This window comes from Wyeomyia smithii, chromosome 2 (assembly GCF_029784165.1).
Source record: "Wyeomyia smithii strain HCP4-BCI-WySm-NY-G18 chromosome 2, ASM2978416v1, whole genome shotgun sequence".
In the NCBI taxonomy this organism is placed as follows: Eukaryota; Metazoa; Arthropoda; class Insecta; order Diptera; family Culicidae; genus Wyeomyia; species Wyeomyia smithii.
This window is the reverse complement of record NC_073695.1, coordinates 113,932,411-113,951,783: the sequence shown is the minus strand read 5'-3', so window position 1 is coordinate 113,951,783 and position 19,373 is coordinate 113,932,411. Positions and strand designations below refer to the sequence as shown.

Below are 19,373 nucleotides of genomic sequence, written 5' to 3'. Positions count from 1 at the left end.
GTATAGTTTCATGCAGTTGTGTGCGCCAGCTAATTCAAACATTGTTGATGGACGAAGGCTTTGCAAAACACATCTAATATCTTCTTAGAGCCATCTGCAACGGATATTGCCGTCATTCCTCTCTAGGCATCCTTCGCCGGCAAACGGAATTTCCATTTTGGGGGCAAATTTCGACACCCATCACGTGCTGTGTAAATTTGCCGCTAGGTTGCTCTTGTTATGGCTTCAGCGTTTCTGCACGCTCTGTCCTGGTGTGTTTGAGAACGGTGAAAGGCTCTTGGGATCGGCCAAGCAAAAGCCACTTCCGTGTTTGCTGAGACGGTCAATATGTGTCCTTCCCAAGTGGTTGATCTTTTCCAGCAGACTGAATCACATTTGAATCATTCTGCTTGCATTTAGATGACTCGAGAATAGCCAGAACAGGAGAAGCCAAATGTGTATAATTGATGAAAATTAAAACGCCAAACTTGTGTTCTGCACCAGCTGGAATAAACGACACAGTTAGGTTGGTGAAATGGGAAATTTTTGAGCTCTACTAAGCGACAAAACAAAAAACATTTCTGCACTTGTCATTTCAGTTTTTCAAATCTATTCTGTCCATTATAAGTAAGCAGCATTTGTTGATAAAATGAAATTTTTTGTTTTCTTCCCATTTCAGAAGTCAATTATCCATTTGCTCGGAACCAACTATCGGACAGCGTAATTTGTCGTGTCAGTCGAGCTTAGAGCCATGTCTTCCCGAAGAAGACAGCCCAGAACAGGATGAACCTCAGCCGGGTATTAGTTCTGTAAGTGGAAACCCCCCGCATCAGCCCAGTGAGGTAAGTCATCAGATGGTTCCGATCGACAACAGTTCCGGTATCAATTCATCGCCACCGGTGGCTCGGCCAGATTCGTTAGTGCTATCGGGTCGCATGATGATGGCTAATAGCGACACCGGCGAGAAAACAAGCCGTTTTTTGCACCGAAGCAATTCGACGAAAAGTTGCCGTAAGCCGAAACCGAAAATAAAAAGCAAAAAACTAAGCAACGAATTCGATCAGATCTATGTGATTAGTTCGACTAGCAATGAGGCTCAGTGGGTGGTTGTCCAGGGGGACACCGGATGTAATCGTTATCCTAATTTCTATCACACACGTGACGACGAATATTACGATTCGATCGAAGTTATTCATGAAAGGCGTAGTAAAAATTTTAGTAAGTTCAACAGTGTATGTGATGAGTTGCAGCAGACTACAGACGTGCAGCAGAAGCAGGAAACGGCGGAGGAACAGGAGCAGCCCACCAGCTGTTGCCCAGTCGGTGAAAGTCTGGGAGCGAATAAATTCAGTGTTGTGGCTGATATTTCACCGGCTATGGCAAATCTTCATCCTGCTGACAGCCCAGAAAAGTCTCTTCCCGAAAAAGCAATCATCAAAATGACTGCCTTCGATAGCAGTGCAGATAGTGCGGAGGGAAAGGACGATACATTCGAGTTTGCTGATGACGACGCTAGTAAAGAACAATATACATTGGATCACAACAGTTCGATTCAACGGTATGACACAGTTATCTACAATGCTACTTCGAGCAGCATCGAGAGTGCAGATGCAGGGACAGATACTGGTTGCAGTCATGAAACTGTCGATGTTGAAAACGTGAAAACTAGCAGTAAAGATAAGTGAGATTTGCGGCAGGACCGTCAATAAGTACTATCGAAATGCTTACAGGGTACTAATGTGAAGTGTACTAGGAACGAGTGTGTGTGTGAGGGTATGAAAGTGCATCCTTATTTTAATTATCGGATAGTTTGAGTATTGAAAATTAAACCTTTGAATTTGAAAATTGAAATATTAGTTGCTTGTTTGATATTGCAATATTTATTTTTAACTAAGCTTAATTGATATTTGAACTTTGAACAACTTTAAAGCTGCTGTAAAGTCATTCTTATGTCTTACACTTCAGAGATTTGATTCGACAGCATATTCACAAGGGGATACTCACTGATTGCTTTTAACTAGGAAAATGCTGCACGGAGCACGCTAAGCGGATTAACCCTTTCTATTACTTTGAGAATAAATTGTTCGATTGTCAGGTGATATTTTGTCGCGAATTATAGTATAACAATTATATTAAAAGAATTTTAGCAAAAATGTTTAAAAATCAATGAAAGATGTGGAAACGAAGCAATGATTGCTGCTTTGGTAATAACAAAAACATTAAGTGAATTGTTCAATTTGTTGTTTGTACATATCGTTTTCTAAATAATTCTACAACAAAATTTGTTACAAGATTTTAATATGAATTTATAATCTAATATATCTCAAAAGGATTTATATAGTACCCACTAAAAGTAGTCCACAAATGTCACACTATTTCTTATAAGAAAATAAGACTAATTTAAATTTCAATTATGTCTATCCATCAAATCAATCATTTGGCTGAAAAATCGTGTCAAATTTTGTACTCACTAGCTAGGATAAAAACTTAATGCCTTATAAAGGGTTAAAACAGGTGCACAAATGGTAAGCATCAGCATTTCCTGCAATTTCGATTCTTGGCTGTTTCCGCAGTTGCAGTTTCCGGGTTTTGTTGGAATCTTTATTTCGGAATCTTTTGGATTGGAAAACGATAGAGAAAACATCATCGATGTGGAGCATTGCATTGGAATTTTCGTTATTTGCAATCTATTCCCTATTCCTAACGTCCAGGTTCCAACCCAGGTTGTGTAGAATAAGCAAATACATGTTTGACAATTTTCTACTATGATAATAGATAGGTTTTTTGCATACTTGATTAAACGACTGCCGATAAACTGCAACTTTAATTCTGGCGAAGAAAAATGTTTCTGAGGCAAGTAAAAAATATCTTCGAGTATACTTATCAGGGATGTTACGGATGTGATTTTTCAGACATCTGCAAATGCGGATGCACGTGCATATATGTGATTAAGGATGCAGATGTAGATACGGATGACAATTTTCATGCGGATCCGCGAATGCGGATATCCGTAGCATCTCTTGTGTTTAATTTTGTTTATTTCACATGACCATGTCCTTCCCCTTCCCCAGTGCACTGTGGTTCCCCCGTAGGTCCTAAAGCCAAAAATCAAATTTGTTTATTTTGGTATTTCTTCACCTCTCAGCGTCCTTCGTAGTCTGAAGCTAACAATGGCATCAATCATTGTATTGTATCACGAAGGAATTGTTAACTGTGGAGCTTGAAAGTGCGCATAGTTTTCACTTTTAAACAGCTGTAAAAAGTATGTTATTAGAGTAATTGAAATTTCACCCCTTTTCAGTGAATTTAAGTATTCCAAAGTGGTTTTGTGATATGGAGATCCAAAACAAGGAATGTTAAACTTTTTCTAGTGGTTTTAAGAATGTTGTATTGTGTTGTTAACGACTGAGCCAATGGTAAAATAGGTACATTTTGTTTGTTTTTGAATGTTTCTTTATGCTGTAATATTTTGCAACCCCTTTTCGACTAATACCGTATGACTTCAACATATTTATAGGTTCATTGCTTAGATGTACATTTTCCAAAATTCATATCTTTAAAATTTGAGCTGAAAAATCGGGTAGGTTTCATGAAAAGATACAAAATTTTTTAAAATCTAGTAGCTCATAACACCACCAATGAGAGAACAGTTCCTTTTCGTGGTCAGCTTAAGAAGAACGCAAAAAGATTTTTATTTCATCACTTTTTCTGACATTCTGACAAAATGTGAGTTATATTATTTTGTTCATTGTAATGTACTTAATATGTATAGTGCCATCTATACCTATAAAAATGCAGTCCAGTCTGTCTGTCTGATCCATATAGGCTCGGAAACTACCGAACCGATCGACGTGAAATTTGTATGTTGGGGTTTTAGGGGCCGAGAAAGGTTCGTATGATGGCTTGAGACCCCTCCCTCTTCTGGAAAGGAGGGCCCCCATACAAATGAAACACAAATTTCTGCACATCTCAAAAACTAACAAAGCTAATGGAACCAAATTGGTTATGTGGATGTTTTTAGGAGTAAAAAATATGTCCATATTGGTTCAACAACCCTCCCTCTTCTGGAAGGGAGGGGTTCCATACAATTGAAACAAATTTCCGCACATCTCGAGAACTAACCAAGTAAATAGAACCAAATTTGGTAGGTGGATGTTTTAAGGGGTAATAAATATATCCATAATGGTTTGACACCCATCCCTCTTCTACAAGGGAAGGGTCCCATACAAATGAAACTCAAATTTTGCACAGCTCGAGAACCAATCAAGCAAATATAACCAAATTTGGCAAGTGAATGTTTTTAGGTGTAACAAACATATCCATAATGTTTCGACACCCTTCCTTCTTCTGGCATGTCTCCAAATACCATTTCTAAATCCAAGATGGCGACTTCCGGTTTCAGAAAAACAGCGGCAAACGACCAAATACCACCCAACATGCGAATTTCCGGGATTGTTATGATGCACTGAAGCCACAAATCGACCTCAGACAACCTTTTGAATTGTAAGATAGCGACTTCCGGAGTCTGGAAAACAGCCGAAAATGGCCAAATACCACCCAATATGAGTGTTTCTTTAACCAGAATGACGCTCAGAGGCCAAAAACTATCTCCTAATGCCATTTTGAAATTCCAAATGGCGACTTTCGGTATCTCCGGAACCAGAATGATGCAAGGAGCTAAAAATTGACCTCAGACACTATTATGAATTGTAAGATGGCAACTTTCGGTTTCTAAAAAACGGCCAAAAATGGCCTATTTTCCATACAATATGAGTATCTTCGGAACCAGAATGATACAGAGGAGCTAGAATCGACCACAGACACCATTTTGAATTCGAAGATGGTGACAACCGGTTCCTGAAAAACAGCCGAAAATGACCAAATAACACCCAGTATGGGTGACGCTCAAGGGCCAGAAATTACCTCCAAATGCCATTTTAAAATCCAAGATGGCGATTTGCGGTTTCTGAAAAATAGCCTGAAGTGACCAAATACCAGTTCAAATTGTAAAATGGCAACTTCTGGGAAACAACGGAAATAACCGAAAACTACTACATATGGGTATGTCCGTAATCGAAATGATGTAAAGAAGCCAAGCATTGACCCTGTGAACCATTTGGAATTCGAAGATGACCACTTTCAGTTTCTGGAAAACAACGAAAATAACTGAAATGCACCCAATATATTTCCGGAATAGAGGTGATGTACAAAAGCCAAAAGTCGAGAATGTTGTCACTCCGATTAAACCAATCATTTCAAACGATATAAACAAATCGCAAGGAATCAATAAATTTGAAATGTTTAAAATTATTAAATTAAACACCAAAATAGGCGGGACGAAGTTTGCCGGGTCAGCTAGTATCAAATAAATTTCCACAATTTTCAAATACACATCAAGAAACACACCTCTTTTGTAGTATATAACTCATGAAATTTCTGCCGACGAACAATGGAAGTTCGATAAATTGCATTGTTAAGAATTAATAATGAAGACTTGTACTTTTAGATAATCCTTGACCACGAACCTATGAAAAATACTTCGAAATAGATATGATTTTTGGAATCAGCATCAAAAATACACTTAGTTTAACATTTTGAACTCAAGACATAGGAACAATATTTATGACCGCCCTTTCTAGAAAATGAAACCACTGTGCAGTGCAAAAGTGATATCAGTGAGCAGTAAATACAGCAAGGTAACTTTTTGTACAAATAAAGTGAATATAAAGTGATATTTTTTTCGCATGGTATGATGTGGATGCGAATACGAATGCGGATGTCAATTTTCATGCGGATGTTCCGCATTTGTCTCCCGTTTCTGTCTCCCGTGAAAAAGTAGTCCAAAGTACATTCCAGATTCCACATAGTGAGGAAATAAAGTATAGTGTAGGGGTACTGGGGGTAAGCCCGGCACTGAGGATAAGACCGTCACCCCTTGGATTTCACTAGAAAACGCTAAATAACTGTGTTTTGGTATATGTGAAGTGTTGGTATTTATTATTTTAGACATTTTAAGACACATCGAAGCCGCCTTGAAACGTCAAACGTCAAAATAATAGACAAAACACACGCTACTGCAGCTGATGCGTAAACGGATGTAATTTTTCGTAAGTGGAACTTAAGCTTTTATTCATTCGAAAACACTAAAATAATTTTTTGTTTCACTACAATTTATTGCCTGTATTGTTAGAAATACTCTTTTTTAAAAAAATGTGTGCTGTCGGGGTAACACCGTCACGCAGTGAGTGGGGTAAGCCCGGTAAGCCCGACATGGTCTGAGGTTAGTTGGATGTTACTGACACATATTTCTCATCTATTACCGATGTCTCGCTGCGTAAATAAATTAATAAATCGACTTAGAACCATGCACTCAAGCTCCTCTGTGAATTATGAATGATTCCAAGAGTTATTAGAGGTGTCAAATGTACTTAATCAGGGCACAAAACTGACCGCTTTCCCGGTGGTATTCGGAATATGCTCCGTTGGGGTCAAGGTGATCCTGGCTTCGATGAAACTAGTTATTTAAAGTGTCACGTGATAGGCTTGCCGAGTATTAAATTGTTTCATTGTTTGTACATAATGTTCACCGGAACTTGTTCCGGCAATCTCCCCAGAACCAGCTATCCGACAATAACCAAATTCAACAGTAACACACAGAAATGCAAGATCTCTTCCGAATTCAAATTGGTTCAGCTAATTCGAGTAAATTCATGAACAAACGTCGTTTTTATCTTAGTTTCAAAACATCACTATTCCTTGTAAAATAACAGTTTGAAAGTACTGAAGTCTTCATATCTTGTTGAAAACAATATGGGCAGTGATTCTGTGAAAGAAATATAGCAATATTTGCCATAAAGTCCTACTAAAGAATCATTTTCCTTAGGGGGCCGGGCTTACCCCAGCAAAATTAGAAAGTAAATATTTTCAACTCTTCTTATTGATTTTTAATCATTAGCTTCAGAGGGGCTCTCTGCGACCAACACTTCTAACGCTACAGACCTTCATTTTCAACGGAAAAAAATAACTGATCCATTTTTCTTATTCTGAATATAGATATAGCTTTCAATAAATTACCAAACATTCAGCAGATTTTTACAGCTAGAGAAGAAATGCGATCTGTCTATCATGGATAATATAAGCTCACGCAGTTGTACTCTACAAACAATTCGAGTTCCACTTACTTAGTTACCCAGTTACTTATTTATTTACTAACTTAGGCCGTTACAAATTTTATTTTCATTTTATGTCACCCCCCCCCCTTCAAAAATCTTGAATATTGGAAGGGGAAGAAAAAATGCTCATACCGTTTTATTCATTTTATTTGTTTTCCGACAGCGTTAATGCTTAATTTAGCAATTAACAAGTCCAGTGACAGAGAGAGTGTCGTCAAAAGGCAAGCGAAATGGATAATAATAATAATAAAGTGTTATTTTTCAACATTTATTTGAGTGCAAGTTACAAACGTCATACTTGCACACAAACATTTATCAAAGATATTTCTTTTTTTTTCGTCTCGGTGTGATTTATTTTTTGCTACCCCCTTCGCTAAGTTTGATAACCTTGGACATAAAAAGAATTCGAAATTTGTAGCAGCCTTAGTTACTTTTATGACGACAGATCATGAAGCTCTTATACCGAATTTAGAATACGACTCAATAAAACTTAGTATTGAGCTGCTCCTCCCCAGTCTGCGCTTACACCCGCTGCTCGGCATATTCGTCGAAAGTACATATACATCCAACGTGTGTGGGGTTTATACTAAGTTATCGGCTTCTTATCGGGTCTTTGTAAAATAATTTCTTAACTGATCCCTGATTTGCCATACGTGTTACCAAAGATGGCTAGAACAAGATATCTGACTCTTGCAGTATGCAGCGGACACGATTGTCACTGCGCGTGAACGAAAGTCGAACTAATTTGTATACTGGTAATTTGATGTTGACGGCAAGGTGGCACCAGGTGTAGTATTTTTTTCAATATCCTTGTATGGTCCTGCCATCTAACTTTCAATATCCTTATACGATGCTGCCATTGAGTTTTCACTTTCATCTGGCGGATTATGCACGATAAATCGATTTTGCTAATAATCAGTTTTATGCGCATTTAAGTCATCAGATGGCAGCACTACTCATTGTAAAGGTATCGTGAGTAAAATGTATGAAAAAACTGAAATTCAGGTATCTTGTTCTAGTCATCTTTGGTGTTACGTAGCCAGTACAATGTAAATTGTAGTGTTTTATTAGCATGACAAGTTCAGCACCCATTTCCATTTTCTATTTTGCCACCGAATAATAATCTCAAGATTCTACGCTTGAAGACCACAAATGTGCTGCCTTCTTTAAACAAACCTATCAGCCACTTCGAAAGCTTCTCATCCATCATCACCACGGCACCAACGCCTGTACGACTATCACGCGCTCTGGCAGTCACCGTGTGCTTCGTTTTGGCAGTGCTTATACAACAATATCGCACGCTTAGCCTAGAGGCTAATAGCGGTCTCGACCAATTAGATTATTAGTTGAGAGAATTCGTTATCGATATTGTTTTTGGCACATTATGTAGGATAAGTACAACGACACACCGTGCCCCAGTGCTAAGTCGAGAAAATTTCCAGCCCGAAAAGATCTACGACTCGATCGGGAATCGAACCCGATATCACAACCGTGTGGGAGAGCTAGCCGAACGACATCACTAACCACAGAGCCACGGAGACCACGAAGTGCTTATGGAGTCAAATTCTCATAACTTCCCTTTCAAATTTGTCTGTTAGAGCCGTAAAGGCGTCCTCCACAGTTCTACAACTGACACCGATAATGTCGATGTAGTTCACGAAGCCTAGAAGCATGAGGGCCCTTGTGATGATGGTGCCGCTCCTCAGCACACCAGCCTTTCATATAGTACCTTCTAAGGTTATGCTGTGACATGCAGTGTGGAGTGGTGGCTCTCACTGAAGCCATCCATCTCCGTAAGAGCCCAGAGGGACTCAGGTAGCCACCATAAAACACCCATTAGAGGATAGGTTTTGCAGCCCGGGACTGATCACGATCTGGGGGGTAGATGACGGTAACACTAATTGCGACCACCAGTCGGTGTGCTACAGCGTAGACCATAACGTGAGGCGGCTAGCGATAGGATCGTAATACCCAAAACTAGCGAAGGGTCGGCACCGGCCGAACAAACACCAGTGGTGTTACCGTATATCATTGAGAGACTATTTCCACGCCAAGATTCAAGTCACTGGTCTCCGGTTGTCGAACTACCACAAACTGTAAGTGATGGCAGCCATCTATAGGTTGGGGAGGCAGTAAGGGTTATGGATGAGGAACTCTTTGATATCGCAAACTCTTTGAAGGTGAGCAAGGCGCCGGGACTAGACGGAATTCCGAGCCTGGCCATTAAGCCGGCCATGAAGGTTGTCCTCGGGCGTTTCAGGACGGTCAGTCAGAAATATTTAGGTGATTGCCTGCCAGGACCAGGACCGAAGACCGGGAAACCACCAGGTGACCCATCGGTATATAGACCCATCTGTTTGCTAGACACAGCGGGTAAGGTGTTTGAGAGGATTATCCTCAATAGATTTGTGAGATTTACGGAAGGTGAAAATGGTCTATCAAGCAACCAGTTTTTTCCGTAAGGGTAGGTCTACGCTGGATGCTATTCTCTCTGTCACTAAGACAGCCGGGATAGCACTCCAACGTAAAAGAAGGGACATCCGCTATTGCGCAATTGTCTCACTCAACGTGAAAACGCGTTTAATAGCGCTAGGTAGGACGTATAGCTGTCAAACTACGGATTCTTAGCGTACTGGTGCTGTTGTATGAGACCCTGGAAAACTACTTCCAGAATAATATACTCGTTTACAACACAGACGAGGGTCATAAATGCGTTCCAGTCACTGCAGGAGTACCGCAAGGTCCTATTCTGGGACCGGTGCTGTGGAATACCATGTATGAGAGTGTGTTGAAACTAACTCGAGCCCTACTTACTTACTTACTTACTTACTTACTTACTTTCTTACTTTAATGACGACAGATCATGATGATCTTATACCGAATTTAGAATACGACAAAACAAAACTCGGTTTTGGGTTGATCCTCTCTAGTAACCCCTTACACCGGCTGCTCGGGCATCGTCGTCGACAGTACATATCCAAGGTGTGCGGCGTCTGTCCTGAAGTAATCGGCCAATGCTTGTCGGGCCTCGTTAAGATAACTGGTCGCTGATTTGCCATACGTGCTACGTGGCCAGTCCAATGTAAATTGTAGTGTTTTATCAGCATGACAATATCAGCGTGTGGGCCAGCGTCACTCAATTTTCTCGTCGGCCACCGAACATTAATCGCAAGATTCTATGTTCGAAGACTACAAACGTGCTGCCTTCGTATTGTACCTTTTAAGGCTATGCTGCGACAAGCAGTGTGGAGTGGTGGGTACCACCGAGGTAATCCGCCTCCGTAAGAATTTAGCAGGGACTCAGGTAGCTACGATAAAGCACCTTTTAGAGGTTAGGTTAGGACTGATCTTGGTTAATAGACGACGGTCACACTAATAGCGACCGCAAGTCGGTGTGCTATAGCGACCACAACGACAAGTAGAGCTAATGCTCCAACCATCCGCGGCTGGAAGTCATTGCACTTTAATGCCGATGTATTTGAGAAAGCAATTAGGAGAGAACGCCGAGGTGGAGAGTCCTACCCAAGTGCTGATCAACTAACTGCTATACTATCGCGACACCAACATGCCTAGGATTAGGCAGCCTTAAAAGGGAAGGGGGCCGGTATACTACCGTACCCATGCGATAGCAGACCATCGCAGAGCGTACCTCTGGGCGAGGCGAAGTTGCAGCGTGCGCGTACCGATATGCAAAGCAAGAAGCACTAGATCGCATTCGCACCTAATGGCTAATGGTAATGGCCAAAACTAGACAGAATCCAGAACCTGGATATTAGGACGGCCATAAAGATAGACCCCGGATTTTTCAAGGTGGTCATACAGAAAAGCTTAGATGATGGCCTATTCCCGGATAAGTGGAAGCGACCGGGAGAAATGGAAGCCTACTGCAGAAGGCCAGGAAACCACCAGGTGACCCATCAGCATATAGATCAATCTGTCTGCTAGACACAGTGGGCAAGGGCCTTGAGAGGATTATCTTCGAAGGACTTGTGAGTTTCACGAAAGGTGAAAATGGTCTATCAAGCAAAGAGTTTTTTTCCGCAAGGGCAGGTCTACGATGAATGCTATTCTCTCTGTCGCTAAGACAGCCGATATAGCACTCCAACGTAAAAGAAGGGACACCCGCTATTGTGCAATCGTCACGCTCGACGTGAAAAACGCGTTTAGTAGCGATAGTTGAACTACTTCTAGAATCGTATACTCGTTTACAACCCAGATGAGGGTGAGAAATACCGCCCAGTCACCGTAAGATTCCATCCTGGGTCTGGTGTTATGGAATACCATGTATGACGGTGTGTTGGAACTAAAGCTCTCTCTCTTTCTCTCTCGGAATGGTGGTTATCAGTCTTGCGGACGAAATGACTCTAGAAGGCTATGGTGAGGCCATAAAAATGGTCGAGTTGAAAGCTGTGCTTTCAATAAAAATCGTAGAAGACAGGACGTAGGTCATTGTGGTAAACAACCGCGAATCGGAGCAGGAGGCGAAAATTAGTACCGGTGGATGCACTAGAGCCCTAAAGCGATCATTTAAACTCTTAGGTGTGAGGGTCGACGGCAAGCTGACCTTTGGGAGTCACGTCGATGCAGGAGGGCTTCAACGGCCTTTGCAGCATTATTACGTAGAATATCCAATAGTTCAGCAGTATATGGCAACAAACGCGAATTGCTTGCCAGCGTAACCACATCCATTCAGGTATGGCTCATGTTCCGAGTCGCGTGTATCACACGGTGTCATATGAAGCAGTCCGTGTCTTGGCTGGCATTGTGTCTATCAGAATCATCGTCAAAGAAGACGCAAAATGCTTCGTTGGACGCGACATGAGGGACGATCAGCTTCAAGAGTCAGATGGCAGAGGGATTGATTCAATTCTACCAAGGTAGATGGACGCATAGACTCATACCGACGCTAGCCGGATAAATCGCGAGGTGACATGGGGAAGTCAACTTTAATCTGACACAAATTCTATCAGGCCATGGTTGCTTCAGGCAGTATCTACATAGGTTAGGCAATGCAGGTTTTATCGTTTCTCGGCACATATATATGGCAATAGAGCTGTATTTGCACTTGATCCTCAATACGCATAATCGGCCAATAATGGACCTCCACCTAATTACACGTTTCATTTACTTCATTAGTAGCACGAAACTGACGCCTCGTTCCGCTCTGTTGTAGCCCCTGTAGAGGGTGGTGGTATTTTGAAGTGCCTGTGGTCGGGTCTACTGCCCGGCATTAACGTTCTCCCTCTGACGCAGTCCTGCAGTCTTTTGCTGCTTTCTTTCAACACAACCGTTCCGATCCTGCATTCCTTTAATTTTTAACCACATCGAAAATCTAAATGGTCATCGGCCCAACATAGCTGTGGTTTCCCATTCACCCGTTTCGTCTGACTTGTTGTTGTACTATCAGAGCGTCGGAGGACTGAATTGCTCACTAGCTGCCTACAAACATGCGTGCTATAACATATACTCCATCACGAAAACGCCGTTAAATGGAAGTACGGTATCTAATTTACTGTCTGACGAATCATATGCTTTATTGTTCTCCGACAAACAGTGATAGGCTTTCAGTTAGTAGTATCCTGCTGGACATCTGGTCTTGTATCAAAAAATTTCCAAGTTACTCCAAAATTGACCACAACTCTGAGTTTCGATATCCTTGTCGTCATATACTTCTCTCCCAACCGTGTCAATGAGCGCGTAGTCATAGAGTAGCATATCAACTTTCTTACTTAAAGCAGGCTCACAGATAGATGCTTTGAAACAGATCTCTATGCTGCATTCGATAAAGTTATTTACGAAATAGCATTGGCTTAGTTCGAAGGTTTCGGCATTAACGATAGTGCTTATTCTTGGCTGCACTCCTGACTAACCGGAATATATTTGACGAAATAGGTGATTATGTTTTGTGCTCTTTGCTAGTGAAATCTGGCATTCCACAAGGTAGTAATCTTGGACCATTCCTGTTTCTGCTGTACTTGAACGATATAAACTACGTCCTGGAATACCAAAAACGTTCCACACGATCTGAAGCTTTACTACGTCAAAAAATCATGTGATACTTCCTAGCTATTTAAAATAAACAAGATGTCTTTGCAGCATGTTGTAAGACATGTTGCTTAACTTTATCCTTTATGTTTTGAGCGATAATACTATGAAAGCCAAGAAAACCGTTAAAACACTTGGAGTATTGCTCGATCTTGCATTAACTTTAAAAAAAAAGCCATATGTGGTTTCGAAAATTTGGCAAATTATTTCGATCGTTCTGGAACGGCCAGTTATATTTTTATGAGAGCTTCCCTTGTTATATTTGTATCACGTTATTTTCGTTTCATAGTTTGTTTTCAATTTTGATTATATTGCCAATTAGTGTGCGTGAGAGGAATTGTGAAAAAACTTTACTACCCAGAATGGATGAGCAACGCGTCAGGGAGAACCCAAGCTACACAACAATTAAAACAGGCATAATATTAGCAAATTACCACTAGCAGTAGTCCAGTATGACTTAGAATTAATGGAAACCTAAATTGTAACCCAAAAAAGTGCTCAAACCAAAGGCTGGAATTGAAATAAATGAACACAATTTAAACATTATATATAGGATAAACGTATTCAAACAAGTTTTGAACAGTTGTTTATACTTCAACTTGTTCCGTCACACGTGTCTGTTGTTCATCCTTTGACAGAAATCGGCCCATCGTCGTCCACCATTACGTAACCAAACATAACCATTGATCGCAAAAGAGGCCTCAAACGTTGTTGAAAGTCTATTATATCTTATAAAACATTAACTGCAAGTAGCGAATTGTGGGTGATTGCAAGTTGGAAGGAGAAAGTAAACTGTTAAAATAAACTACCGCGCAGAATGAAAACTGATGCCAAACATAGCATTTTCATATCAACCGTAGGTTTATACAAGCGAGAAATAAATAAAGAAAACTTGCAGACGGTAAAAGGATATGTACCTATAAGTAAGCATTCTATGTGAGCAAATAACTTTTTATCGGTGTTTTATTACCTTTTATGCCGTCCCGCCTGCCCACGTGATGCTTTTTTTTTCCACTGTCGTTAGTGTGTTTAAACCGGTTGATCTGAGTTCAGGAAAAAGAGAAACTTTGTGTATAGTTTTTGAAACGATGCCACTCAGCTAGGTATAGGCAGGGGTTGTGAATAGTAAACAGTTGCAAGCAGGTCGAGCAACATGATTTTCAATTGTTATGTTTCACAAACCTTTCCCCATTTGCTTGAGTATGGAAAACAAAAATACAGCAGAAGGCCAAACGGAGCAATTGCCACCATGTAGAAGAGTGTTTATTCATGACGTAGAATATATCAGTGACACGACTGTCATTCGAAACTGTTGTTAACTATAGACTGTCTGTAATGGAGGAGATGCTTCTTTTACACGATGTCTAGCATTGAAGTACACGCGTGTTCGTTGTTGTCTGTAAGAAAAGTCACCGTAGGCTCAAAACCTCGTTGAAAATGCGATGAAATAAATGTACTTTTGATGTATAGTTTAGAATTAAAATTTTTCGAAATTCCTCAAAGTGATATTGCTATTTCCGAATAGGTAAGGATACAATAAAAAAAATCTTCCACCTTATTTCTTTCGGCTTATTTTTTAGTGCAGTGCTGTTCAAGGACATTTAAAAATACATGAGTCCCACTCAGAGTGGTCTACGCAACACCTTTTCGGAATGATCTTACATTTATTTTCAGCAGCAGTACTAACTTACTTTAAAAATATAAACAGGTTGGGTCTTCAGTACAGATTATCGAAGAACGCCGTGTAAATTTTTCGCACTGTTAGGCTGCTGGCGTCGAGAACCTGAATAAGTTTTTCTTTTTTTAACAGAAATTAGACCAGTCTAATGGGAACGCAAAGTGCTTTGTGAGGTTTATAACAATGCTTTGCTCTGATATGCGCATTAATTTGATCCATTGTGAAGTAATTGAATGGAAATTCCACGGGTAGACGCTGCTTTGGCAGGTAACAAACAAAACCCTTAATCGATAGGCCAACGTACGAGCAGCTGCTTTCGTCAGCGAGAGAGAGAAAGCGGTGATTTATGATACTGGTTGACAAAGGAAACCCTTACAAAGGGATTCGTATACAAAACTGTGTCACAAAAATACTTCTATCTAGCTACAGCCACTGTGTTGGACAAATCGTCATTGGCAATTTTTATTCGCCAGTTGACTTTGTAAGGTTAAAACAAATCATAGGTACTGCGTGTGTTTTGAGGTTCTGTTTTAAATGCGAGTAAATCCACGCCAAATGATTGATCGACGAATTTCGAGCATTTAGCATCTACTTAAAACGAACTCCAAACTTTAAATAATTGAAAAACGCATCGCATTTCTCGTGTCTCGGCCGACAAAAATCACGGAAATAACAGAATAATATTTTGGTGAGTACTAGCATTGTCTTATATGTTTGTACACTTATTGGTGAAAGATTTGGAAAAACTGTCCAATCTGCTTCGAGCTAGTTTACTGTACAATACGCTGGATAACCATTGCGTTCTACTTTTTGCACAATGTTAGCGCGTAATCGGAAACTTGTGCGTATTGCAAGAATTATAGAATTGCTCAGGCTCGAACGGTGTATAGCACCAAGACTTTCCAAAAATCTTGACAGTCAAAACAATAAACAATTTTCAAATGTCCCCATCGTAAATAATCTCTTATTGATAAAAATGGTTGGGAATGCCGCTCTACGAAACGAGAATTGGTTTTCGGCCAAACAGTTTTATACCTCATGAAAAAGATCTTAAAGTGATAACGACAAAATAAAAACATACGAGCACTTTTATGACGTTGTTATTCTGCGTTCGCCTTGATTTTGAGAGGGGTAAGAAGCAGCTTCTCACCGGTGGTGACTGATTTTTAAACTAGCTAGATACTGTAAGTATACTATTTTTCGTGCCTTTCTTTAATCTAACATTCTTAGTTCTACCCTATCAAATATTCTGCCTTTTGTGTTTGTACCTTTTGATTATCCGTCTTCCGTAGTCGACCCGTACCAAATTGTTATGATCACGTTACCTATAAAACTTTCCAGAGTGATTGATTTATAACTCATTGAAAAATTGATAACCCATGTCAACTGTGTTTTTTTTTTGTACAATCTTTCTTACAATGTATGTATGTTACTTTAAAGTTTTCATTTTAAATTTTATAGCATATCATTCGAATCATGGGTAAAATATTTTACATTTGATTTTAGATGACAAGGTTTTACGAGTTTGAAACTGATTTTTTTAAAGGCACGGAAACCCAACCGTGAAAGCGCCGAAGTCTGAGTGTTTCTTTGTGCTAGAAAACTCTATATTGTGGATGTTAAAGGACTGGTTAAATATAATACTCACAGCCCGTTAGCACATGCTCGTTATTGTTTGCGGTTCTCATTCTAACACAAATTGAGTTGAAATGAATAAAGCATCCTAATGTACGCCATTGTGAAAGCTGTCGCTGTCTAAGTTTTTTCCTATGATGCACACGTCCTGCTGGCGGCATAGCTCGCATCCCATTTGTATGTTGTACACTCCTTCCACATCCTTGCACTACGCTGCACGGACCGAGGGAAAAACCATAACTGACATTAATGATCACAAAGCACGTGCAAGGCTGCACTGCTTCTGCTGATTGCGTATTCCCATCCAGAACTATTCAAGTTTTACTTTTGAACCGTACCGATGTGTCCATGGAAAAGCGGTTGAACGTACATAACTTCATCTGTTCCGCTTCATTCCAAGCGACAAAAGCAGCAGCCTGGTGATGCGAGTTAGGATGTATGCTATACATATATTAAAGGATGTTCTTTCTCAGGCAGAATATGACGGTTATATTGTGCCCGCGTTGATAAATGATTGAATTGTCCACTCATACTCTTAACACATATCGACTACATTTTTTACACGATGTTTTCCTGTTAGAGGAAAAATCAATTGAATATTATTTCGTCATAGGAAATCAATTGTGGCAAATCAATTCCCCTATTATAAGTTAAGTAGAAAATAATGATTTAAGCATAACCACAAGTTTAAAATGCATACTAGGAAATGGAATAGGTAATTCTGATTAAATGAGAGACAGGGCTCAGTTTAACCTTCAACCGGTAATTGATATCAGATAATGTTTGAAAGCGTGGATTTTCTCGTCATCGAACAACCCAAATAAAAAATCCTGCACGAAGTTAGCTGTTGGGAAATCCTTTACTTGGCGTTTTGACACATATTGTGTTTTGTTCAAAATCCCTCAATATCCTTCGTACAGGGTACGAAACAGCTGCTACATACTTCTTCTCTGTTACTGAGTGCAATACGGACGGACTTTTTACTGCGCAATTGATTCGGCAATAACGATGGTATGCTTTGTGCTATATGATGGTGGAATGTTGCTTCATACTAATAACAGTAAGCTTTAGCTTTCAACGCAAGTCGCGTGAATTATCCGAAACACACGAACGACCACGAAATTGTTGTACCGCGATGGAGAGAAGGGGGTTGGTTCATAAGATCGATAATCTTTCCGTGGTCAACAGGAAGCATATAGTAGGTAGCCACGGTTGCTTGTAAGAATTTCTTGATTCACGCCAGTCACGTACGACCTTTCAATTACATTATCCACCACGAAAGCAGAAGTACACTCTTGGCCAATTCTGTTCCGGTGGAAACAAAAGGAAATGATCTCTCGTGGGACATGCAAACGAGCTTACGAACCATAAAAATGTTCGACCAGCACCAAGCTGCTCAAATATTACCCTTGGTGACGATCATGTTGATAGGGAGAGAGGATTGATGAACTGGCGTAATACTTCACACTCTAAGCGCTGTCAGAATAATAATATTGCTTATTATTAAAAGTTTTCCAGTTTTCTTTCAGCTTTCCGTTTTCGGGACCCCTTCGAATACGACCATGTGGTCACACGATACGATACGACTGTGCAGTCAAATTTAAACACATATGATATTAATGAAAACAAAAAAAGTTAAACTCCAACGTTGTCTATAACTTTTATTAGTATTTTTCGCAATTGCCATATTGTTTTCCACTGAACTAATATTTTGTTACGTGCGGTTTAAACGAATTGGTGCTAGCAAGACATTTGTTTATTATGTCCATTCTATTGCAACCTAACCGGTACAGTATGTGTGTAACATTTGACGTCAAGTTGAAACAAAGAATTGATATTTTGTATTCATATTTTTCTGAAAAAAACTGTTCATTATTTGTTGCGAATGTATTTGCATATCAAAAATGTTTGGGATATAATGGAAAATAATTCAAACGAAAAGACTTCTAAACAATGTTGAAAAATTTAGTTTTCTTGGAAAAAATGAAGTTAGAATGCTCAATAATATAATATTACTGGTTTATTAAAAAATGCTCAAAATTTTATGTTTAGAATATTAAACTCAAACAAAAATTTTTTATCGAATTGCACATCAACATTACACGCTGAAATTCATGGTGAGTTTTATACTCATCAAAATGATCAAAACAGTTTTCAAGTAATATTTACTTTAAAAACAATTTTACATTTTACATTTTACGTAGATCAGACACCTACCATTCGATTTCTGAGACTTTTTTACTCAAAATAAGATATAATTTGACTACCACTTCAAGATATTAGCGAATTACCATTAATGCTAAAAAATAATCGATATTATTTTGCTTTGTGAAAAATATACTAAAACTACGCCAAACCCGGTTTCGTAGAATCACCGTTTTGAGCTCAGTTTTTGTCCGATTTAAGATCTGTTTTTTTTTTCAAAAGATGGGTAAAAAGATGCTAGTATGTGGACAAACTCTCAGAATTTTGATATTTGGCCTCAAAACAAAATGGCGTCGAAAAAACCACAAAAATTACCGGTTTCTCAAAAATTCAAAATGGCGCCATCATTGTTGCCCCTTAAGTTGAAATATGTTCAAACTCGGGGAAATTCAGTTTTGCATAAAAATACACAAAAAATTTAAATTCGGCATAAATTCGTTTGCTACCTTGAGCATAGTAGAACAACCCATGAAATATAATACTGTAAATTAAGCGTAGTACACAAATTACGTAACCCATGAAGGGAGGGGGAGGGGGGTTGAGTTTATGTTACTTATTGTTACGTAGGAGGAAGGGGGGGGGGAAGTAGAGACAGTTACGTAACTGTGATGTTTTCTCGAAATTGAAAATTCCAGAGTAGGGTCAGGCTGATCAGCGTT

General features: G+C 39.6%; 1 protein-coding gene across 3 annotated transcripts in view; it reads left to right on the top strand.

Moving 5' to 3' along the window:
• The window catches only part of LOC129721129 (uncharacterized), a 102,696-nt gene extending 88,031 nt beyond the window's left edge, over nt 1-14,665 (top strand). For all 3 annotated transcript variants that reach the window (XM_055673309.1, XM_055673307.1, XM_055673308.1), the window contains one exon: nt 659-14,665. In XM_055673309.1, the coding sequence (XP_055529284.1) occupies nt 659-1,664 (1,006 nt within the window). In that variant the 3' untranslated portion in view covers nt 1,665-14,665. The remainder of the gene's footprint in view (nt 1-658) is intronic.
• The last annotated feature ends 4,708 nt before the right edge of the window (nt 14,666-19,373 follow it).